This window comes from Lagopus leucura, unplaced genomic scaffold (genome assembly GCF_019238085.1).
Source record: "Lagopus leucura isolate 7727_CA_CO unplaced genomic scaffold, USGS_WTPT01 Super-Scaffold_100015, whole genome shotgun sequence".
Taxonomy (NCBI): Eukaryota; Metazoa; Chordata; class Aves; order Galliformes; family Phasianidae; genus Lagopus; species Lagopus leucura.
Genome location: NW_024962269.1, coordinates 14,116,541 through 14,141,240, shown reverse-complemented (window position 1 = coordinate 14,141,240; position 24,700 = coordinate 14,116,541). Strand labels below are relative to the sequence as shown.

At 48.6% G+C, this 24,700-nt stretch overlaps 1 protein-coding gene across 1 annotated transcript in view; it reads left to right on the top strand.

Annotated features, from left to right (window-relative positions):
* The first annotated feature begins 3,313 nt into the window (after window positions 1-3,313).
* The window catches only part of IGF1R (insulin like growth factor 1 receptor), a 143,350-nt gene continuing 121,963 nt past the window's right edge, over window positions 3,314-24,700 (top strand). Inside the window, exon 1 of the mRNA XM_042875802.1 lies at window positions 3,314-3,624. Coding sequence (XP_042731736.1) covers window positions 3,531-3,624 — 94 coding nt within the window. The 5' untranslated portion in view covers window positions 3,314-3,530. The remainder of the gene's footprint in view (window positions 3,625-24,700) is intronic.

Sequence of the window (24,700 nt, the reverse complement as noted above, 5' to 3'; positions counted from 1 at the left end):
TGTCCATCTGCCTGTCTCAAGGACTGTAAACCAGAAGTGGGAAAAGGAAGCACAAGAAGAGGGGAATGAGTGTGGAAGCAGCAGGATGCGGGCAGGACGAGCCGGGAGAAGGGCAATTTGCTGCTGGAAATTATAGCGTAGGCTTCATGAGCAAAAAGAAAGCAGGGGAAGATTTTGCACAAGTCTAGATGCACAATGCATCAAGCCAAACTTACGTTATTTCAAAATAGTTCATAGGACAGCAAGAGGCCAGTGATGGCCCCAGAATGTGCAGTGCTGGAGGTGGGAAGGGGTGCCCAGTGCTCAGAGAAGGACAGCAGCTGGCAAAGCACACAGAGGGATGTCATCCCAGCAGAGACTGCAAGTGGCAATGACTGCAGTGGGAAGCGTGCTCCTAACACACTCTTGATGTACATAGATGGACTCACAGATATTGGACCTACAGGGGGTTTGCGCATTGAGCACCTCACGTAACCCGACAGCCGAAACATTTCCTTTCTGAGCTGGGGATGTTTGCATCCAGTCAGATTTACTCCCTTTGGATGCAATTCCAATCAAGCGTTTTAATCACCTCTCTGTCCAAAGGGCAATTGTTCAATCTGTACTTCAATCTTCAATCTGTACAGTTGGTGTTCAGCTGTGATAGGATGCCAGGTGTGGATCCCCAGTAACCAAACACTCCTCATGATTCATACCAATCTCCTTTGAGCAGGTCTGAAGATAAAACAGGTGCGTGCAGTGTCAACAAGGAAATAGACTTCATTGTGATGCACCACTGCACAGTACTACTAAGTGATCTGTATTTTGCTCAGGTTGCAGCAGAAGGCACTGTGCTGCAGAAGGCACCATGCAGCTGCAGTGGGACAGGTGCAAGTGTCCTAGCAGCATCCAGCCACACCATTTCTACTGAGGAATTACCATCACATTGGCACTGCACCTGGTGGCTGCAGAGCACCGCCAGCGCCACCCATCCAACCCTGAGCAGACACCATCACTTTGTTTGCCTTTTTTTTTTTTTTTTTTTTTTTTTCCTTTTAAAACAGTTTGTCAGGTTCCAGAAAGAAGCTCTTTTCCAATACCTATAGGATGGTGTTTTTGAGAGACTGTAAGCACAACTTTCTGTTCTCTGTGCAGCATCTAGTACGGAGTGCTTGTCCATGGCTTGCCCTATTTGTCAGAGCAATGAAAGAACGGCTCTTCGACAGTAATAGAACTTCTTTATGACAGCAGAGTGATGAATGATGGACACTCCGTTCCCACTTCAGCTCTGCCTTAACACAACAGCACATTAATCTGTAAGTTACGCATTATGATGTGTGTGCATCGATGCCACAACGTGCACAGAAAGGACACTTGTTCTGCCCACGTCCAGTGCCAGCACTGGGCACAGCTGGACGCAGCAACAGCAAAATTCACCCATGTCATATCACTATCAGACTGCATACAGAGTCGATCTCCCTCCTGTTTATAAACCCCTCTATGTGCTGGAAGGCCGCAGTGAGATCTCCCCAGAGCCCTTCTCTCCCCGTGCTCTCAGCTCATCCCCATAGGGAAGGCATTCCAGCCTCCAAGCATCTTCACGGCCCCTTCTGCGCCCGCTCCAATAGCTCCATGTCTGCCTCATGCCGGGGGCCCAGGCCTGGATGCAGTCCTCAGGGAAGGTGTAAAAGCAGACGGAGAAACTGCAGGAGCACTTGCATTAATCTCGTCAGTTTTGACCCTTCCTTAATGAAACCCCCAGTCCTATCTGCTTGGGTGCGTCCATCCGCCCGCCTGGCAGCACTGCGGGGTGCAGTGGGGTGCAGGCAGTGCTGGGTGCAAACACACGGAGGGCAATGGGGAACGGGACGCATGCTGCCCTGCACTGCACCATGTGCCTGGAGGGACTGAAAGCAGCCGATAAGCGGCTGTGGTGTGAAAATGGAAACTGGGAGCTTCTCTTTCCTCCTAACTCAAGATCTTCCATTTTATATTTTATTTTATTTTATTTTATTTTATTTTATTTTATTTTATTTTATTTTATTTTATTTTATTTTTATTTCATTTTTATTTCATTTTATTTCATTTTATTTCATTATTTATTCCACTTCCTTTGTTTCGTTTCCTGGTATTTTATTTTATTTATTCCATTCCATCCATTTCATTCATTCATTTCCCCAGCCAGCCGACCTGGCGCCCTCCCACCCCGCCCCGCCCCGCCCCGCCCCGCCCCTCCCCTCCCGGCGCCGCTCCGCTCCGCGCGCCGCGCTCCGCCTTTTGCCTCGCGCCCGCTCGCGCCCCGCCGCCGCCGCCTGGGCGAGGGGAGCGGGAAGGAGGGAGAAGGCTGGGGGGGGCGTGCTGCGGGCGCGCGCTCGGCGAGCAGCGAGGGCGCGTGCGCGCGCGCGCGCGCGGAGGCAGCAGGCAGCAGCAGGGCGGGCGCGAGCCCCGTCCCCGCGCGGCCGCAGAGGGAGAAGCGGAGCGTCGGGCGCGGCGGAGCGGAGCGTCGGGCGGTTGTTTACCGGCGCGGAGCGGAGCGGGAGGAGACCGGAGGGGATCGCGGCTGCGAGCGGAGCGTTAAGCGCGAGGAGCGGAGCACCCCCTCACCCCCCTCCGAGGAACGCGGACCTCCTCGCGCTGCGGGGCTGTGACCTTCAGCGCCCCGCGCCCCCCGCGCCCCTCCCGGCGCTCCCCTCCCCCCGCCCGGCGCCGCGCGCACCCCGAGAGGAGGGGGAAAAAAAAAGAGCGAGAGGAGGCGAAGGATTTACAGAGCGGCTCCGGGAGGCTCCGCGCTGCCGTCCGGCCCCCCCGCCCCCGCCATGGCTCGGCGGCTCGGAGGGATGCGCGGGGCCGGACCGCGGGGGGAGCCGGCGGGGTGCTGAGCTGCCCCGCGTCCCCTTCATTTTTTAATCTAGATTTTCATATTTTTTATTATTATTATTAATTTTTATTTTGAGAGAAGGCGGCGGCAGAGGCGCCGAGAAGAGGCGGCGGAGCGGGGGGAGCCGAGCCGAGCCGAGCCCCATCCCCACGGCGGTGCGGTGCGGCCGCGCCTCTCGGAGGGCGGAGGGGGACCCGGCGGGGCAGCCCCGTCCCCGCGCGCAGGGCCGGGCGCGCCGCTGTTGTTGTTTTGTAATCAGATTGTCTGGGCCGCCCCCCCGCCTCCCCCGCAGCCCTCCCAGTTCTGTGTGTGTGCGGTGCTGGAAAATGGAGGCTGAGGATGCCGAGCGCCGGCCCCGCTCACGGCCCGCGGGCTCCGGGCAGCGGCGCTGAGGGGACGCGGCCGCTCCGGCGCGGGGCTGCGAGCCGCGCTGCCGCCGTTGCTGCACCGCCGCCTCCGGGAGATCGGAGCTCCCGCTGCGGTTCGTCGCTCCGTGAGGCGGCGTGGGGCGTTCGCTTCTCGGCCCTCCGTCGTTATTATCTGTAGGGCAGAAGAGGACAGCGATCCGTTCGGGACTCGGTTGTTTTTTTTTTTTGTTTTTTTTTTTTTTCGGTTTTTTTTTTTTTTTTTTTTTTCCCGGAAAAGTGGATTTTTTCCAACTAAAAAAAGAGGAATGAAGTCTGGCGCCGGAGGAGGGTCCCTCGCCGTCTTCTGGGGGTTGCTGCTCGTCTTCGCCGCGCTCTGCCTGTGGCCGACAAATGGGGAAAGTGAGTATTGCGGGAGCGGGGCCGCGAGGTGACGGCGTCGCGTCGGGGGACTTCGAGGTGCGTGAGGACACCGTGAGGGACCACGAGGCGACGGCGACGTGCGGGGGGCGGCTCCGCGGCGGCTGCTGCTGTGGAGACGTGCGGCCGTGCGGGTCTCCCCTGCCCCGCGCGGCGCTCCTCGGCCACCGGCTGCCGCCCGCCTTTGTGTCCCGCACCTGGCGGGGCGTGGGGCCGCGTGGCAGGCGCTGCCGGGCCGGGAAGGAGGTCGATGTTTGCGAGCGCTGCGCGCATTGACCTGCCGCGGGGAGCGGAGCGATCGTGCAGGCAGCGCGCTGCTTTGCTGCCCGGCGCGGCGCCGGGGAAGGGACTCGGAATGAAGGCGGTGGGCTTCGTTTCCTTCGTGAGCGCTTGGCTCGGTGCGCAGCGCTTGTGTGGAGACATCTGATGGCCGGAAGGGCCGCGTAGTAACGAGCGATTTTTTTTTTTTTTTTTTGGTAGCGAGCTGCTTCCTCCATGTGTGTAAACGTGGGGCACGCCCGCCGGCAGTCACAGCAGCCCGAGCCGCGTTCGGGTGCCCGCACTGAGAGCCTCTCGTGCGTCAGGTTGGCCGCCCCTCGTTTACCCGAGGAGCCGTGCGGGAAGCCCGACCGTTTTATGGGCTGCTTCGTTTCTTCTCTCCGCCCGCGGAGCCGTGCTCGTTTCCTGTGTTTTGGTGCTTCGGCTTAATCCGCTGCGTGTGTTGTTCAGCGCGGTCCTTGCGTGCCTCGCCTTGGGAAAGCCGCGCGCTGTCGTGGGGATGGAAGGGCGAGCATCGGGGAGCTGCGGAGCTCCTGCGGTAGTGGGGGTTTCAGGTTGAAGAGGAAGTTCCTCGGATGCGCTGACGACGAGGCTAAAACAACCCGATGTTTGAGCAAGATGCGTGTAGACCGTGTGTGTAACGCGTGTTGAGTAATGCCGCGTTTCGTTAGGCGGCGAGTGCCAGTTAACCCCATGCAAATGAGGCCCGAGCTGGGCCGGTGCGGGCGGCCGGGCTGGGAGCTGCAGCCCTGCTGCCCAGAGCCGTTCCGAGAGGCAACGTTAATCCGCAGGCTTGAAAACAAAACCCCCGCGGCCTTCTTCAGGGCTTAAGCAGGATCAGCCCGCGTGGGGAAAGCGGGGACGAGGAGATGCGCTGCGCCCTGAGGTGTGCGATCGGAGCTTCTCCTGATGTGCTGCCTCAAATCAAAGCGTTCGCCCAGATCCTGTAATAAAATCAGGCACGAAGGCTTGGGATATTGGCTTCCAGTGCTCCCAAGTGCTTGCCGTTGCCATTTAACTGAAACGACCCAATTAAGAAACTCCCTAATGAAATATCTCCTCCTGATCTCGGTGTTTACGTGTGGGGAGATATGCTGAGGAACTCGTCCTGGCCGGGCGCTGCCTCTGATCGATCGCCTTTGTAGTTTGCACTTTAATGGCTTTTGTTTTCACCACTTATTGCCCAAAGAATTTTGCTGTTAGGGGGAAGAATGATCTCCAGAGCAGATGTTTTGCATCTCTTCATATTCTTCTCTCCCTGCAATAGTGGAAGGAAGATTAATCATAATTTTTATTTGTTTTTCATATATACTGTGTCATAGCTAAAAGGCACTTCCATTTTCGGTCAAACAAGCACAGCATTCCTAAATAGGAATACAAAGGAGTTGCAACAGGAGAGGGAAGCCCATCTTTTTAATGCTGAATTACGTAAAATCTGTTTGTGGTTAGGTGACAGAAAACTCTGAAAAATGCAGGTAGCCTCAGTGGTGCACATCTGGTGGGAGAGGATGCTACAGGATGGTACGAGTTTGCTGAGACTTGGTTAGAACAGTGTAAAAATAACAAGGCCCTTGGTGAGGATGAAGCTCGTGCTGTGTCAGTGCCTTTGGTGTGTAGGGCTGCATTGCTGGGAGCTCTTCCATCCAGGGATGGGTTTCAGACACAGCTTAGCCTGAGTGTTTTCTTCCTTTTGTGCCTTGAGCATGGAGGGGTTTGTGCTTTTCTCTCGTGTGGTCGGTGCTCATGAAGGGGTGTCTGGGTGGGAATGGGGTGAGTGTTTAGAGTAGATGGTTCTAGTTATTAATCATAGTTCAGACTGAGGTACCCTGGTGGATCTGCTCACCTTCCTATTAGCTCTTGTTCATCTAACCAGTCTGCTTTGTGTTTCTGGCACTAATAAGCGGCAGCTCATGCTGTATGCTTAATCTCTATCCCAAGCTGCCTACTAGAACCTTCCTGCCCTTCCAGTGTTGGCGTTACACACACCTGGCTTCACATCAGCGCCTCCGTGTGCACCTCGTGGTCAGTGGATGTTGTTGGATGGAGCTGGGAGGCTCCTGGAGCTGAGACTGCAGGCAGGGAATGCTGGCGGTGGAGGAGCCGGGGGTGGAGCAGTGGGGGTGGAAAGCTGCTGGGCTGCAGCGGTCACCACGGCTGTAGGAGGGAGCGCTGGGCTCAGGTTGTGTGCTCTGGACTGGAGCAAAGGCCTGTGTGAGTCAGAAACCAGAGGGGTTAGGAAATGACTTGGCCGATATTGGGCAAAATGCATTGGGAATGTGAGAAAGCAGAGGAACGGGTGTGGAAGGAAGGTGACTGAGAAGTTTCAAGGCTGAGCTGGTGTTGGAGAGAAATAATCCTCTGTGTTTGAAGGGAGAGAAGCTGTGCTTCGTTCTTGGTGGTGGGAGCAGTGAGGGGCTGCGGGCAGCAGGACGGCTCAGTATAGCAAAAGGCAGAGTGTGTTGGCTGTGGTAGGGAGAGCACTCGGGTCTGGAGGGAATCGTAGAATGGCCTGGGTTGAAAAATACCGCGATGATCATCCTGCTTCAACCCCCTGCTGTGTGCTGGATCACCAGCCAGCAGCCCAGGCTGCCCAGAGCCACATCCAGCCTGGCCTTGAATGCCTCCAGGGATGGGGCATCCACAGCCTCCTTGGGCAACCTGTTCAGTGCCTCACCACCCTCTGAGGGAGGTGATGTGTGTGTACAGGGGAAGTTTGCTTCTCATCTGCTGCTGGCTCTGTGGTTCTGCACAGCACACAGCTCGCCTACCTCACCACCTGCTGTGGTGGCCGTAGAGCTCATAACTCGCAAAGTGTGCTGCATTAAATTATTACTTTTTTTTTAAAATTGACTACAGTGAAATGAATGGCTTGTCCTCGTTTTGAAAGGTGATAACTGGGAAGCAATGATAGCTTTCATCAAGTGTTCTTTAATCTTCACGTTATGGACTTGCATCAGTTCTTACTTGAGCTCTGGCATAAAGCTGTCTCGTTGAAGACGTGTGGTGGTAGGGACCAGCAGCTCTGCTGTGTGCATGCATGTTTGTGCACATGGAATGGATCAGCTGCAGTTTATTCTCAATGACTGCCATACGATAGTAAATGTCAGAAGACTGAGGCACAAGGCTCTGTAATCTCATAATTCCAGTTGCTGCAGATTGGTACTTTCAGTTTATTTCAGTTCCTTCTGACAAATGCATGACTTTAAGGTTTTTGGGCTTAGATGGAAGTGGAATCTGCTGCTTATGAGAGTGCTGTGTTCGGAGAGACTTTGGGAGCGCAATGATGTGTTTGAAAGGCAGAAATACTGTTTTAGTATTTGGGTATATTTGACGTGTGTAATTTTTCTATCACTGTAAATTGTATAGACAGCTTCTTTGTGTAGGATAGTTGGATTAGTTTTTATGATTTATGAAAGCTGCTTCAAAAAGAATGGCTTCAGAATGTTCGTATTGCACTAAAGCAGGACTCAGCAAACAGCAGTCGCCGGAGACACGCTGTGGTTGTTGGCCAGCCTGGTTTTTCCTTGTAGCCAAGTCATGACAGGTACAATCTGGGCTGGTTTCTGTAGTACTATATTTGTCTTTGTTGTGTCCAGAACTGTCTGAGACCACGTTTGAGGACAGCCGAGCGATGAGCTGCACACCATGCTCACACCTCCCTGTGCTCACACTCAGCAGCACCGGTTCCCCAAAGCCCGAAGCGGGCGCTGTGCTTTACGCAGGGCTTGTTTTGCTGCAGGAACTTGCAAACAGTTTGGCTTATTCATTAATGAAGGATATGCATTCCTGCAGAGCTGGTGTTGGCATGGCAGTGGCTGGTGAAGGTTTAACTGGCGTTTATCAGGGAAAGCTTTCCTCTCCAACCTCTACAAGTGCCAAATATGAGCAATTCCTTCAGGATTTCTTTCAAGACAGCAATTATTTCTTCATTGTCAGTGTATGGGGGTGTTGCTGCTGATTTTTAAAATGAAATTGTTTAAAATTTGTTGAAAAGCAAACGTGAGATGCAGTGTTACTACTGTAATTTACAGTTCAATTTGCAGCTGACCTGTAAGCTTTAATGCAATACCACTTTCTGTACTGATGTGGATGTACCCAGGCTTGTGCAAGTCCTGATGCTTTGCTCCTTGCTTAGTGGGCAGGAGCAGAAAGAAGCCTGTGTGTGTTCCAGTGATGCCACGGAGGTCTTCGTGGTAACTGAGTGCTTGGACTTCGCCAGTGAGATGAGATCTGACCCCAGTGAAGTTGGAGGGGTGTTCTCTGCATGCACTGAAACATGCTTTGGAAGAACAACTGTTGGCTCTTAAAGCTGCACAAAATCATTTTAATAATAATTTGGAGGAACGATTCACGTTACAATGATTGCTGAAGACAAAAGGAAATTTGGAATTTTTAAGCAGGAAATTGGTGAATTGTACGTTTATGTGCTTTGCTGCAGAGGTACATAAAAGAGGGGTGTGCTGAGCTTCTGCTGGCTGGCTGAGTCCAGTGGTGTGAGGAGCTGACTGTGCTGCCAGCACAGCGTGTGTGACCGGTCAGGAGGGCGTTATCTGCAGGCTGTTATTGGGGCCATTACGCTGTAAAGATAGAGCTGTTGACTTGGCGTGTGAGCTGAGCTCTGATGGAAGCACTTTCTCCTTTCAGGTGGGCTCCTCCTGCACTGCCTGCTGCTGCCCTTTCCCCCATGGCCAGAGCAGTGTGTGTGAGCGTGATGGACAAACAGCAGCAGCCCTGCAGCTCTTGTTGGAGGGAACCTTGACGCAGTGTTGTTTTGAAGTTGGGTTGTTGTTTTTTTTTTGATGTGGCTGATCAGGTGTCATGTATTTTTAGTGAGTGTTTCCAGAAGCTTTATTTCATTCAGTAGGAACGGATCACTAATTAGCACATTCCTCATTTAATTGGTTGCTTAGGCAGTCGTGTTCCTATAGCAGAGGGTTGGATTGGAAGAAGTAAAGACCAGTTTTTTTCAAGTTCAGAATTTGTGAAGTGAATCCACGTTGGAGCAATGCTCAATCCTTGTGTGCTGTTGGAGTGCAGGCTGCCTGGATGGTGGGTACTGCACCTGATGCTGGCTTCATAAGAGTGGTTTGTGCAGATTATTTTTCAAATCATCCATGATGCTACAAGCGTACCTGACAGGTTGAAAATAAATGTCTTGCTGGGGAGAGGGAGCATGCATAAATTAGAGCTGGGATAATATGCTTTCTGAAGTCTCTTATGTGTGCAACTGCTGGAACAGCTGGGTGGGATCCTGAAGTAAGGAGTACATCATCGCCTTGGGTAGTGTTAGGGCAACAGCTCTGTGAGGTGAAGGGGCAGGGAGTGCCAAGTGCTCATGTGTGCTTTATGACAGGTGTTTCTTCCGAAACGTAGGGAGTGTTGAAGGGATGAAGGCTCTGTAAGTACCGCAGTTCTGGGGGGCTGATGTGCTGAGATAAGGTGGGCTGGCATTGTGTTATTGCAGTTCTTGGTGGTTGGTGGTGCAGCAGGAGGCTCGCCCTGTGCTCAGTGCGATGCTGTGGTGGGTTTGCTTTGGAGCATGGCAGTCAACCTGAGAAGGCTTCCAGGTATGGACACACAGGGAAGCTTGGCGAGAGCTGCACTGCTGTGTTTGGCAAGGTTTTTGATGGGGGAAGAGGGTCTCAGATATCTTGGATGTGAAAATGTCTTCTCCAAACAAACGAATGTGTTGCTGGTGTGCCTATTCCGTGGACAAGCAGGTTGGTGTTTAAATTTTACTGCTGTAATCTACTGGAACAGCTTGCTGCTTTCTGTGTGATGGAGTGGCCATCAAAAAAGTCAGGCTTTTCTGGAAGGGGACAGTCTGACAGGGACTAATGGGCATCTCCAGCCTTACCCAGGTACGGTGTTTGGACTGGTGCCTGGTGACAGCTGCTCCTGTTCAACTTCTCAGGGAATTGGCTTGGGCTGCAGTAGGGCTTTATTCCTGGATCTCACTGGAGTGGTTTCCTCGTTATTTGCTGGTCACAGGGGAATGCTTGGGCTGTAGCATTAGAGTTAGGATCGTGTTGAAAATAGCTTTCTTGTGCTGCCCATCCCCTCTGTTTCTTGCCACTGCAGGAACTGTTGTTGGTAGTTTACGTGTGTGGGTTGTGATGTGCATTTTGATTATTACTGCTGTATTCAAACTTCATGTGCAGCACTGGGGATTTGGTGTGCTCCCCAAAATACATACGGAGTTATGGGCTGTTATTGCCAGGCTGCCCCAGGTGGCTTTGCCTGCACTGTATCTCAGGAGTGGTGTCTGGGGATGCATGTGTGGCACTTATTGGAAAGTGCAGGCAGAATTCCTACCCAGCTGAGCTGTGGGATGCACATCGGTTGCTGTTCATGCATGTGCTTGTGCTTCTTTGGACGCTAAGGGAAAATACATTGCAAACCAGGGCTTGGAGGAGGATGCCCAAAGTCCACAGGTGTGCGGGGCCTGCTCCTCACCTACCTGGGATACAGAGGTGTTGTTTGTGCAGGTTGTGTTGATGCTCCTTTGAAGCTCTGCCAGTGGCTGCAGCCACGGTGCGGGGTGTGTGTGCCAGTGCCACTGCACAGAGGCAGGGATGGGCTGTAAGGAAAGCACTGCTGCTGTTCTGAGCTTGAGACTTGGCTTGGTTGGACCTGTCGCTCTGAAGCCTGGGAGTGACAGAAGGTTTTGCTTTTTGTTTCGGTTCTGGTGTGCATTAATAAAATACTGGGATTTCTGTCTGATTGGAGTAGGCTGGTTCTGAGCTCAGAGTCTCTCATTGATATTACACCTTAACAAAAGCTACGTTCTGTGTATTTAATACATGAATTAGGTCGGGAGACCCCTTTGTAAATTTGAGCTTCTCTGTGCTCTGATGGGCTGTGATTCCAAGAAGTGGCAGAAAATTCACCAGTGGTGAGCTGGGAGTGCCTTCAGGTTGGCTCAGCTGTTAGCAGCAGGAATGAGGAGGAGAGAAGTGCTGCCCCTCGGTGCAGTGTGTGTTCAGGCAGTGGTCCTGGACTTGAGCAGGATCACGTGTGAGATGGACGTCTGTTCTCACACGGTTTCTGTTCTGTGCATCTCTTGGTAGCTCACCGTTTAAGCAAACACACTGCGTTCACTGTAAGGCTGCAGTGCCTGCTGTAAAGCTGTGTTGGGTTTTGTTGCTCTCCAACGGGTCTGAGAAACAACAGCTTCACAATTCAGTGCATTCGGAGAAGATTACAAAAGGAATTTGGGGTGGATCGCAATCAGCACTTCAAAAGCTGTTGCTTTGGAGCGACTCTCCTGTAACGCAGCCCAGCGCCCATGGAAAAAACACGGTCATCTCAGCAGATGCAGTGTTATTTTGGAGATTCCACTGTATAAATACACGGGCTGTGGTTAAATTGTGATGGCAACAGATGCAATCTCTGCTCTTGATTCTTTCATCTCTCTAATATTTAAAAATAACCCACAAAGTTAAAACATGGCAGGGCTGGAGATAGGCGTTCTGTGAGTTGCCGGGGCTGCACCTCCTGGGCCTTGCCCTGCTTCAGTCTGTCGCTGTGCATCTGAGCAGGGCAGCTTTGTGTCACCGCTGTGCCCATGGTGCCGGGCAGCTGGCAGTGGGCACAGCACTGCTGGGCAAACGTCAGTGGGATCGGAGCCTGAGTGCGTTAACCTGGCAGCAGCATCTCAAGTAATTTTCATAAGATTCGAGTGATGATGTGAGGATGAAAATCACCTGCTGCACTGCCTGAGCTGGTGTTGTCAGAGATGTTTGTGATGCTTGCGTGGCTGATATCAGTGACTTCACGTTTAACTTTGCGGTGCATTGTGTTGTATGAGGGGTGAGAGGCTTGGAATGTGGGGCTCAGCATGGCAGTGCTGCACGTTGGTTTTCCTGTCTTGAGCAAGGAGCTCTCAGCCTGTATTCTCTAGTTGGATTTTTTGACTGCCAGCTGTTGCACACCTTGATTTATTAACATGGCCCTTATGGGCAGTGCATCTCTTTGTTTTCTTCCTGCCAATAAAGAGCATTTGTCACTTTGATACATCTGTGTAAATAAGCGACAAAGATGTTTGTTCAGATCCTCAGCTTTCACGTTTTTAAGAGGCAGAATAGGAGATTATGAATTTTCTGGTGGATTGCTTCTCATTTGCATTCCTTTTCTAATTGGACGGAAAACGGAATTGCAATTAAAATGTGGAAGATAAGTTTTGAGCTTTAATTAAAAACTCATCGAGGTGGACAGGCGTGATTTAAAAAAAAAAAAAAATCATCAACAGAAAAAATAATTTCTTGTTGTCCCTGGGAAGCCAAGAGCTCACTGCCCATCAGTCAGTGCTGCGCCGCACTGACGTCCCTGCGATGTTGGGACTGCTCACTTCAGTGATGAACGGATGGCATCCATGGGGCTGGATGGGATGAGGCAGGGGCACAAGGAGCTGTCGTGTCTGGGAGGGAGCGCAGCTTTTTCTGTGTAAATTATATGCTTACTATTTTTATTTTATTCAAATTACGGTAGGCATTTACCCTAATATATGCTGTTATAATTTCACGTTCGATTTGTAGTGAAGTTTATTTTTAGAAGAATGCGTTTAAGTGGTTCATATGAAACGGTTTTCTATTTTGGTAAATGAAATAATCAGCTCTTATTGACTTTTAATTTCATGCAAATGGTGGTTGTTTTTTTTTTTTCTGGCTCGGTGGCTGTGTAAGCAGAACGAAACGCCGTGATTTGGAAGTATTCTCTGAAGGGGAAGAGCAGGAGGGTGGTTGTCCCTCGTGGGGGTGGAGGTAATGCAGATTGAGGCAGGTATGGAATGGAGCAGGATGAGTTTTATGTAACTTTTCTGCTTATTTTTTCCTGGTGAAACTTAGAAAACCCAATAGCTGCTGCATTTAGGAGATGGTGGGGGGAGACAGCACGGTGTGGTGCTTTCTGCAGCGGCCTGACCACGGGGCTGTGGGCAGCCAGGCTGTGTGTATTGTGTAGAGTTGTAGAATAGGATCGTAGAATAGAATCACAAGGCTGGGAAGGACCCTGTGTGCCTGCCGGGTCTGCTGCTGTGTGCATCTCTCAGGGATGGATGGTGGGCTGGGGGAGCTGAGTGGTGAGTCATTCCAGGGTTGGTACCATCACAATTGATCTCCATTTCCTGTTGATTCCAAAATTAGTGAAGTGTGAAAGCTGAGAGCCACCGATGGCTCCTGGGGGGAGTTGGAGGGTGGAATGTGGAAGTGGCTCTGTGCAGTAATTCGATGCTGCCCGGGGGGCTGCATGGAAATGTCCCTGTGAAAACAGGTGTGGGGCAGCAGCTTGGGCTGAGCATCACCTGGTGGGACAGGACTCTGTGCCCATGCAGGGCTGGGGATGAGGGGATTGGCCAGGAGCAGCTGACGGGGGCTTGAGGTGAACCTTCCCATTAGCCTTCACCATACTGCAGAAGTCATCTGAGCGACCTGTGTTTTTGTGGCTTAGCTCAGGTTTTGTCCCAAAATTCCTTTGCTCCCAGATGCCATTTACGGTGCAACACAACTGCAAAATGAATGTCGGACTGCACAGTGACAGTGTGGGATGCAGTGCTGTGATGGAGAACATCTGGCACATCGTGGTCATTTTTTGTGGTTACCTTCTGAAAAATTCTTGACCCCTGTCACTGTGCAGCATTGTCCTCTTGCAGGGAATTGGGATTCATGCTGCTTTGAGGTAGTAAACAACATGCTGTTGTAGCACATGCAGGTAAGAATTTTCATTTATTTTCATTTTCTGTTACAAAATATTTTTTGTTACTGACGTAACTTAATAGTTCCTGGACTGCCTGCACTGCATATATGAGAGCAAATTGCCGAAGGGGGATTTCTGGAAGAAACCAAAGGGAGGATTTGTCCTGTTCTTAGTTGGGTTTGGGACCAAGCTGTGAAGAAGCCTTGAAGTGATACACGAGGAGGAAACTTAGCTTGGCTACCTGGAGGAGCAGGAGATGTGAGGTAGGGTTGTCCCGTTTCTGTTTATTGCTTCCCTCACAGAATTGCATTTTTATAGACTTTTTCTGAAGTGGTCATTTGGAAGGAAAGCTAGCAATCTGCGTGCCGTGTTGTGGCCATTGGGTAACTTTGAAACCATTGAAGCTTGCCATTGATGTATGCTCGGATACACTCTGCTAAAACTGACCAAGGAGGAAAAACACACTTTTTCTTGGAAAGCCCATGCGAGATTTTTCCACCGTTGCCATACCTAGGGCTGCAGAAAACTGAGAGGGAGGGAAAAGGAATGGTTGTTCTTGCTGTCTGAGAGCAGCTGGCTGTTCAAATAGATAAACAAAATAGGGAAGAAAGTTCTCCTGGGTTTCTGACGAGCTAGGTGTGTGGTTTTCACAGTCAGAGAAGCTGATGCAGTTGGTCTGGTTTTTGCAAGTAAACAACTAGAGAAATAAGTTACTTGCAGAGCATGTAAAGAACTTTCCTTCAAACAGAACTTTGCAAACTCCCGGCGCTGAGCTGCGTGGCTGCAGTTTGATGAAGCACGGCAGGGCGGTGGTTGTTAGAGATGCCGGGCTGCTGCTTCCATGCACAGTGAGCTGAGAAGGAACAGCACACGTAGCAGAGCTGTCTGGGTTGTAATGAGAGCCCTGGGAGCTGCAGGAGGGCTGTGGTAGCAGGGAGCTGCAGCTCCCAAACCTGTGTTTTTTGTGGAGAGTATTAATAAACTTAAAAGGCTGTGCCTTGTTACCTTATACCTTGTCCTTTAGGATCCGTGTTGTGATTTGCTATAATAAAAGCACTTTGATAGAACAATTAAATGCATGATATTTTTGTAATGCTGTGTTTTGGAAAATCAATTATGGCCATTTTCCTTTGAAATGGCAATGAGACTGTTGTGCTGACAAAGTAGGATGCATTAGGAAGGGGTACTTGCTATCCTCTCAAGAGCAATGTGCTCCTGTTTTTTCCTAGTGAGCAGGATGTTCCCTGTAAGTCTGATCTGTACTGGAGCAGAGTGAGGGAGAGAATGTCAGGAGCAGACTGGTTTCAGCACTACAGAATGTTTAAACTCACTGCCCTGTGTTTCCTTGGCTTAAAGAAAGTCCTGTTAGAGGCCACCTCAGCATTGCACTCATAGTGTTTGTTTTAGACAAAAAGAATGCCTTGCCCCTTCAGAAGATTGTAATGCATCACCTGAGGAAATAGCCCAGAGAATAAGGGATGTAGTTAACACTTTTCCATTTAGCTTGGTTAAATGTCAGAAGATGTCTACAACATCTGGGCTTATTTACTGGTTCACCAAAGTACTGTCTGAAGATCAGACCTCTTCCTTTCTCGCCAGCCTTCCTCTCACTCCCCATTTTATGACCTGCCTTTTCCAGTGCTGCAGAGAGTGGATCTGGGAAGTCATGGCGTTTGTTCAAGCCTTTCAGGGGAATTCTCTAAAAATGCTTTGCTTTCGATGCAGTGAAGGAAGGGCAAAGACTTGCAAGGGCTGACAGCACGGCTGGGAATTGGCATGTGCACAGACAGCACCTCTTGCTGTGATCCCTAAGTTTTGTTGCTTTAGTGACCAAAAGTTTAGCTGTTTTTGTGCTCAGGTAGCACAGATGTGTTCTCTGCTGTTTCTCTTGGATGGTTTCAGAACCCGTCAGTGGAAATGGGCTGAAAGGGCACAGAAATGAAATCTTTCCCACTTGTTTTTCCCCACCTTGCCTCTGTTTGAAGAACGTGAATTGCTTTGAGAAAGTGTGTGGGTCACATGGAGGTTGAGATAAAACCACTTACCTGTGTGTGTGGTAGTATCAGTTGTCCTTGGGGAACAACTCCTTGGCAGGGGGGTTACTAAGTCTGATGTTTTCCACTTTGTTAATGGAGTTTTTTGGTGAGCACGCGGCCAGGTGTGGGACTCCAGGCTTGCTTGTTGTAGGTACCTTCCTCGCTTGTCCTTCTCAATGGGCTTTTCCGTTCAGATCAAACATCACCCTTTGTGCTGGTCAGTGTGAATGCAGCCTGCTTGACCTGCTGGCTCGCTGCCTTTATGCTCTTTGATGCAATATTCTGATGGGACTCACTCCTGTCTCACTTCCCCAGTATGGGTGGGCATGTGTTCACACCAAAACCAAGGTCACTTTTGAGCCTGTTCTTATGCTTGGCTTTTATCTGTTCTGTTTTCAACTTGTTGATGCAGAGTCTGTTCCATGCCCTGTCTAGGTGTTACTTCAGCTGCTTTTTTCTTTTCCTGCATGGGTTGTCTTATTTGGGATTTTTTTGATTATTTTGGCTAGGAATGTAAAAATCTGATTTTGTTTGTAAGACTGTTCAGCCTTTGGCAGCATGACTGCCAAGAGACTCTGCTTCAGCACAGAGAAGTTCCGTTCTGATTCATCTGTGCTGCCTTCTAGTTTCCTCTTTGGTTTAGCTTTTCTTTGGGTATCCAAATTGAGGTTAAAGTGCGACTCTTCAGTGGTGCTCACCTGCCACTCTGCTCCTATGCATTAAATGTAGAGGTCTGTGTTGACTTCCTAGCACCTGGCTGTGCCTCCTTGGAGGCCGATTGCTGGGGGTTTTGCTGAGCTGGAGCAGCTGGGGCATGAGCACTCCTGGCTTTGTACCAGCCCTAATGCAGGGCTGCACAGAGCTTTGTGGCCTTTCGGTGCCTTGGGAAAGAGAAAGGGAGAAGGAAAAGCAGCTGTTCTTTTTTTTTTTTTTTTTTTTTTTTTTACCCCACTCAGAACTGGGAAGGAGGTGAGGATGGGATGGAGTTGGGTCTGCTTTTGTACCTGTGGGAGGGGATGGCTGCAGTGCTGCCCAACGCTGCCATCCCTGTCACTGAGAAGACCCCCTCTGGGGGGCTGCCTTGTCCAAAGCAGTCCATAAAAACTGCCAGTGGTGACTGTGTGTGACCTCCACAGGGCCGGGGCGGTGTGCGGGTTTACACCTATCTGTTGGTTCCCAGAATTGCTGGTTAGCTGTAGGGAAAAGAAGGGGACTACCTTGTGAAGCCGAATGGAGCTGGCACGTGGTCCAGCAAAGTGCAGGCTGCTCAGGTATGTTTTCTTACCGTGGCACTGAGCAGCCCTGCACAAATACCGTGGCTTTCTTTCACCAAAACGAGCAGACGGAGCTGTGAGCGCGGCGAGGCCAAGGGCTGTCAGCTCTGCTCTCCTGTGGGTCTGCCTTGAGTGAGCCATCCCCAGTGCAGCTGGAAAGGAGCTTTTCAAACTCTTCCTCTTCGGAATGCTTCTACCTACATTTTTTTTTTTCCTGTTGTTTTCCTTTGTCAGATCAGAGCTGGTGCTTTGCCATGCAGGTGTGCTCAGCATGGCTGCGGTGCTCTCATTACCCACCATCGTGGCTCCATCGTCCCCTGCCCGCAGTTGGCAGGAGCAGTTGGATTGGCATAGCTTGATGCTATTCAAACAGGCAGGGAACTATAGGCAGGAAAACTCTTGGGACTGCTGTCGTGGCACATCTTATGCAATGGAGATGAGGTTCTTTCTTTACCTTATAGGACTGGCAGCTGGTTATGCTGTTGCATTGCTTCTATAGTTTTGGTTAAAGAAGTTTAGTACTGAGTAAATATATTACTCATCTTTTGGTTTAGTAGAAGTACACAGTGAACATGGCAAACATGATTGCCAACAAATGAGCATTCAGTAGCTGACTAATGCCAGTAAGCTTAAAAACAAGAAATCTGTTGAAGTTGTCAACTTGGTTTTGTGTAAGAGTGTCAGTGTTTTGAATTGGGTTGGTTAGAGCTACTCAGCTGAAAGAACAGAGCAATAGATTGGTTTTATCTCCTTCCCTTTGTGACTATCCACCTTTGTTCTAGCTCACATGTCTTCTCATTCTTACTTCACCTTATGCATGAATAGATTGAATATAGAAATAATAGCAAGGAGCTATCAAAGCTGTGCTTAAGGACATGTTCTCCAGCTGTATCTGTGACTAGGAGTGGGTTGTGTATACGAGGTTTGAAGTAAACATAACTACGAAGATGGTCTGAACGTCCAGATCTCAGCCAAGGCTGCCCTTGATGTACCTTCTGGAGTGAGTGCAGCTGCAGGTGGCAGTGAAGAAGTTTTGCAAGCATCCAGGATACCTGGTGCTGTTGTTTTAGCATCTTTGTGACAGTAAGTGCAGTTGTCAAGCAAAAGAACTCAGTACAGGCAGATTGAATAACTACCTAAATCACGTTGTTAACTAGGATTACGAATTGTACGTTGTTCACACTGCTTACAGACAGTGTTTAAAAACTGCTTATGGGGTAGGAAATCTACTGGCTTGGGCAGTATATAAATACAAAGTCAAAAGCATCCAGAAAAGCGAGTTTGCATGGGAACTCCTACTGCCACAGCTATGTGGGTTTGTATTACTGTTAAATTTGGTTCTGGTGCAACAGTTTGCAGTTGATAAGCCCCAGACTCGTCACTTTGTCTCTGGTGCCAACCCACATGTTTTACCATGTATTTGGAGAGGAAGGTTCTTTTTTCAGTCTAGTTAGCTCATGACTGGAAAGCCCCACAGTGCCTGCATGTATGTAACTTAATACCTTTAAGGCCCTTTTTTGGGGGTGCAAGTTGGTCATGTTTTAACTGCCTTGAAAAAACAGGTTCCAGCACGACCTGTGTGATTTCAGCTGTGTTGCTGCCATGTGAAGAGAGGGCTGGGAAGGCTCCCTGCTCTCTTAAATCAAATTTGATAGCGTTGTCTTTTTCTCATGTGAATTAGATGCTTTTAAAAAATATCTTGCTTCTCTGTTGTAGTGGAAATTTTTATTAGGTTTGTTAAACAGAAGCGGTACTGCGGAAGGTCAGAGCATGTAGGACTTGTGTTTCATCAGAGAAATTAAGAGAGATTATTACTATTTGATAGGAGGGTCGTGTATTACATATTGTCATGAATAATGGTGTCAGACCTGTCATTTGCTGTGGATTCCTGTGTAGCTAAGTACAACTTCTGACTCTTTGTTAAATTCTTTTGCTGAAGATGATGATTAGAAGATGAGTGCAGTTATATACTATGGCACAGTCATGTTTTGGCAATTTGCTTCTAACGAAGTCAAAATGATCTGACCTCATTGAGTGGTTTTTGGAAAAGGGAAAATAGAAGTGCTAAAATACACGAAGGAGAAGCCACTTCCCCAAGTAAGTGCAGCACAGTAAGGTCTCCTTAAGTGGGAACTGCAGAGCCCAGCCGTGTGATGACTTCTCGTTCTGTAAGAATTGGCCGCTTATCCCTGCATCCCAAGTGAGTACATCCCATAGCCTCCCATCAGTCAGCTGCTGACTCACTTGGATGTGTAGACAGCTGGTCTGAAAGTAAATAAAGAAAATCGTGCACACAATTATTTTTTTTAAAGGTGGGGAAGAACAGTCCCCAGGAGAGATGGCTTCTGCTAAGCCCTATTGTCGTGGCAGATTGTGCAACATAAATTCAGTGTTATAAACAGCTTGTAATTTTAGTCTTCCATTTCTGTGTTAGCAGGAATTAAGACAGAAGCTACTGGCATGGAGTTTAAACATTATTACCACAGTAAAAAAAAAAAGAAAAAGAAAAAAGAAAAAAAAGTTTTACACTTGTAGTTATCGATCATAAAGTGCCACCAGCTTCCTTCTCTATTGTGTATTTAGTATAGAGTGGGATGCTTTTTATTTTGTGCTTCTGTCAGAGGCAGTTCTGCAGGGCAGGAAGGAATGCAGAGGTTTGAATTCTGTCTTCTCACGGGGATGAAGCTTGTCTCGTAATTTAGGCTTTACCTGCTTACTCTTGCGGAGGTTTTTTTAGTTTGTTTGGCTTGGGCAATGTTTTCACAAGCTGGCAAGCTCAACTGTATTGTGACTCAAATGTTGCTGTGTAGTTTTTGGAGTTATTCTGAAATTGCAGTAAGCTGTTGCTCCATACAGCCCACAGCAGCCTCACCAGAGTTTGGAGCAGTCAGCCGTGATGCTCCAACAGCAGCTCTTGGTTTGGGCACACATAGGGCAGTGATGGGTAAGGACTTTGCTGTGGATTTCATGTTAGTTAGCTGTTGTCTTCTGTTGAGGGGCAGAGATTCTTGTAGGTGTTATCTGACCTGGGAACTACAGGCTGTGGAGTCCGAGGTTTGGTGCTGCTCTGAGTTGTTTGATAGTCAGGCGTGTAGCATTACCATGCAAGCCCGGCCACTTGGATGTTACTGCAGTGCTGTCTTCCATTTTTGCCCTGTGTACCCACGAGGACAAACAGCAATCCATGCCAACTGAGCTGCTCGCGTTGTGCTATTTCAGTAGCAGGAGCTCACAGATGTGGCTTCAGAGGAGCCCCTGAGGGATGTGCTGGGTCAGTGCAGCCGAAGTGAGAGAGGATTAATTTGGGGATGACTTTGTCATGAGGATGCTTTCATGTGAGCTCGGCTAAATCCAGAGCTGCTTGCTCTGGTGAGCCGTGTGGAGAAGGCATCAATCAATATTATTATAGGGATTCAGTTCGTTCTGTTGGCTCCATTTTTGTTAAGCTGCTGTTCCTGTTGACATTCAAAGTAAAGTGCTGGCATGGAGAAAGCAAGCAAGATGAGGGACAGAAATGTAATTTATTCTGAAAATTTATTTGCGTGCTCTAAGGGGAAATCGGAGGAAGTTCGTGGAAAGCAGCAATGCCAGAGGTACCTTCAGGCTGTGACAACTGAAATGGCAGGCACAGAAAGGCCACTCTTAGCTGTGATGTGGTCGTAGTCCTTCTGTGTTTTATTTCTGTGAATGATTTGTTCTGGTCAACTTGGTAACACAGTGGTCCTTGGGTTGGAAATATATAGTTGGTAGAGTGGTAAGGGAGAAAATTGAAATAGCATGTATTTTTCTAAGGACTGTGGGAGACAACGGGAACGTGTGTGGAATCCAGTCTGTTTTTTGGGTTATTGGGCCAAATCTCGTTTGTGCCTTTGGATGTCATTTTTTCCTTCCAGTTCTAGGAGAGAGGAAATTCTATAGGATGATGAGAGGCACAAGGTTAATTGATGATAACCAATGGTTATATTGCAGTATAATCACCAGTCCCTTGAGTGTTCAGTCCCTTGGTTGTGGTCTAGCTTTGCCCTCAAAAACTTGACTTCTAATTAAATGAACAGAAAGATGGGCTTAGATGTGTAAACAAGAATGCTCTCAAGACTTGCATTCAAATGGAAACAGTTTTTGTTTGGGTTGAGTATGTAAGCTAAAGATGGCAGTGGTGTATGAGTATTAGAGAGTTTTAGTTACACTATGGCCTGGTTGATGTTTCATGGGTTGGAGGGTGTCTTTTGTCTCCTTCCCAAAGCAGGGAGAACTTGGTAGACCTCAGGTGGTTCCAGTGGTGAATTGAGTGAGGAAGCACCCTTGTTGAAGGGCTTGGAAGGCAGCTCCGAGCGCGTGATAGAGGATTAGTTCCTTATTACTGCTTCTGACATCCCAAGAGGTAATAGAGGAGCTGGCTTCCCTAGGAAGAGCACAAGTGATTGATGTGACACATACAGGATAGGTGAGCTTAGAGAGTACAGAAACTTTGTGGGAGGTTGTGTAAGTACATTAAAGGCACTAAAATATATATTTCATTCACAATGTCACTACGAAGGCAAAAACCAAGAGCGTGGTGGGTGGTGGAAGACTGTTTTAATGTAAAGTGTCGTAAGAAATCTCTTCAACCACTGATTTCTGTGAACTCCACATTTAATTTCATCTTTACACAGTATGCAATTAAAGAATCCTTAGACTTCTGCAGTAACATTTCTCCCTGCATCTGCAGATGGTGCAGCTATGCTGAAAGCTTCCTGCGTGGGCACAGAAGGGGATTGTGGCTGCTGATGGGTTCCTCCTTGGGCTCAACATGCTTGATGCCTTTTGGAGTGGCACTACAGGATGGGCTGTGCAGACGGTCGGGCCCCGGCTGCAGTACTGGGCTCTTCAGAGGTGGTCAAATAAAATCAGTTCTCTTTGTCAGGGCTGTGTGGGAATGCTGATGGCTTTATTAAAACGAGCGTGGTAGGTATCAGGAAGAACAACGATGAAGATCAAGTATTACTGTTCCTTGTTTGTAATCTATACAGGCATAATGTTTTCAGACCATTGCCTTTCCATTTCCACTGATCCTTTGCTTCCCTTCTGAACAATTACAGTTGTGTAGAAGAGAGGCTCCCTTTCAATCTGCTGAAGGGCCTTATTGTGCCTTGGTACCTTTTTGGTAACCTGACTCGGGTCGGTTTTGAGTAACCTGCAGGCTCAGAAGCTGTCATCAGCCGTGCTTCTTTAACCCTCAAGTGTCCGCACGGTCTTTTTTGAGTCTTTTTTTTCTTAAGGTGCCAGACAGCCCCTCTATTGGGTTAATCCAATATATAGTAAACATCTCAATATGCAGGCCGTTATGCATTATGCAGATCTCAATCCATCCGGTACAATAAGTGCCTTCTTTGTTGTTGTGAAAGAGATTGTGATGCTGGAGATGTTTGCCTTTAAAAGGACACTGTATGGTGCGGAGCTGGGATGAGCACCGCTGGACCGCAGCCACGTTCAGTAGCTGCTTTGGACTTCTAATTAAATAAAGACCTGCCATAGATTAAAAAACACATGATGGGCAGGAAGTGGCTCTGTAGGGAATAAATGCCAATGCTGTTCAAAGACGTGCTGCTCTCCCAGCAGACCCCAGCTCTGGGCTGGGTTGCTGAAGGATGGTGCGGCTGAGCCTCTCCTTGCATGAGCTTGGGAGATGGCAGTGATGCTTGCCCGGCTCTGTGGGCAGGAGCTGCAGCACAGCACTTCTGTGCTGAGATGTTAACTCCACAGATGTGTTCGTGTCTGGGTAAAGAATCTATTGCTGCTTGTTATTTAAATAAGCATTTCTTTCATGAGGTGGTTTTCCATCTAAAATCAGATTTAGTTTAGAATAAATCTGAGATTAGGTTTGCAGCTTAAGGAAAGGGTAGAAGGTCTGTGTGCAGCTGATTGAAAACTGTGTGAATCTGATGGTAGTTATCCTGGGTGTTGGTAATCTGCCTGAGAGCTGCTGGGGCAGGATGAAAACACGTGCTGCCTTTTTATTTTTCTGTTAGTGAGAAAAGTAAATGCATAATAGTAAATTTCCAGTTCAGAACAGAGCACAACGCAGAAGCAAGCTGTGGCAGTCATATTTAAAAATGATATCTGCTAGGATATCAGAATCACTTAAGTGGAAAATAAATATTCTGAGGAACATTTGAGGTGCTGTTTGGCCTGACAGGCCAGAGCGTATTGTAAGTCCACACACACTTCTTGTAAAATGGGATCCAAAGAAAACACAGCACTGCCAAATGGAAATTGTGGTACGCTTTGAGCTCTGATTAATTGTTTTTTATAAAATCCCTTTCAGGGCAATGAGAAAAACGTGAGAGAAGATGATGCATTGTGTTATAATTAACTTTTGAGAACAACGTGAACTTTAAATGAACTGAGAAAAAAACAAGTCTGCTTTGATTGGAACTATCTCTCCCAAATATTAGCACAGACTGAAGTGCTTGTCCTACCTCCCGTTTAGGGCTCTGCAATTCTCATTACATATATTGAGGTCTGCAAGATGTGACTTCCTTGATAAACCAGTAAGTTCTTAAATCAGGAGCACGCTCGTCTGCAGGCAGTTCCTAGGCTGGAGCCCGCTGGACTTCTTCCTCCCCTGTATTAAGGGGATGAGGTTTCATAACTGAGGAAAGGGAGTGCATACTTTTTCCATAAAGTTCTAGGAATCTCATTGATTTATAAAAGCATTAAATATCTGAAATTAAGTAACTTTCAAGCTGAGACAAACATAAAGCTAAAACCAATATGACTTGTAAAGCCAAGCTGCAGAACCGGTGCAGGAGCAGACGTATAACGCTTGAGTTAATGGTTGCTGCCATTTCTCTTACAAATTGTTCTTTAGGGTATTGTAACTCAGCTGTTTTTAAACCCATCACTCTGGAACCTTGCCTACAAAATGTCAGCGCAAGTGCAAATTTTACTCCTTTAACGAAATAAAGGGCTTGGAGCAGCTAAGCTTTCTAAAATTTGATGGCAGTAAAATAGATTTTGCTGCTTTGGCTTTGCCATAACAAGAACCATACTGTTCACCTTGTTCTGCCAGGCGGATGAGGCAGAAACTGAAGCAGTTAAATTGGAGAAACTATGCTGTAATTTGGCTTTTTTCCACAAGAGAAGCCTACTGCCTGGCTGTAAACATGCTGGTATTGGTGGGCTGTGCTTTGGGCAGAGGGCACTGCCTCTCGAGGTTGGGTTGGAGGGATCGCAGAATGGTAGGGGTTAGAAGGGGCCTCTGGAGATCATCCAGTCCAATTCTTTGTTTGAAAAGATGACTTCTTCAGAAGGGAATTTTGGAAATTGGAGCAAGACTTGGTACTGCCAGGTAGATGCAACTTTACCTGGGCTGGGGCTGTCAGTGCAGGTTCAGGAGGAGAAGCCCGTGTTTGCCTCGTGTGACTGCTCCATCTGTAAGCAGGGCTGTGACCTTGGAGATCTTGTATGTTCCCTCTCTCCCATCTGGCTTTGAAAGCTGAGCAGTGCCAACCCGTTCACCTTGCTGTTTTCCTTTCCTTGAAGTCAAAACCTTGACACTTACCCCGTGCAGCAGCATGCAGTTGTTCTGTGATCAGTATATACTAAAATGAGAATTTCTCACCTTGCTGCTCCTGAAGGCCAGGTGTTCTGCTAGGTTCACAAGGTTTTGTTTGTTGGTTTGTTTTTAAGGTTTTCTTGGTGGTGGCTGCTTACAGTGCAGCAGTGCCCATTACAATAGCCTGTGCTTTCAGCTCTGATCTTTTACAGAAGGGAGATTTGGTAGCAGTTTGCACA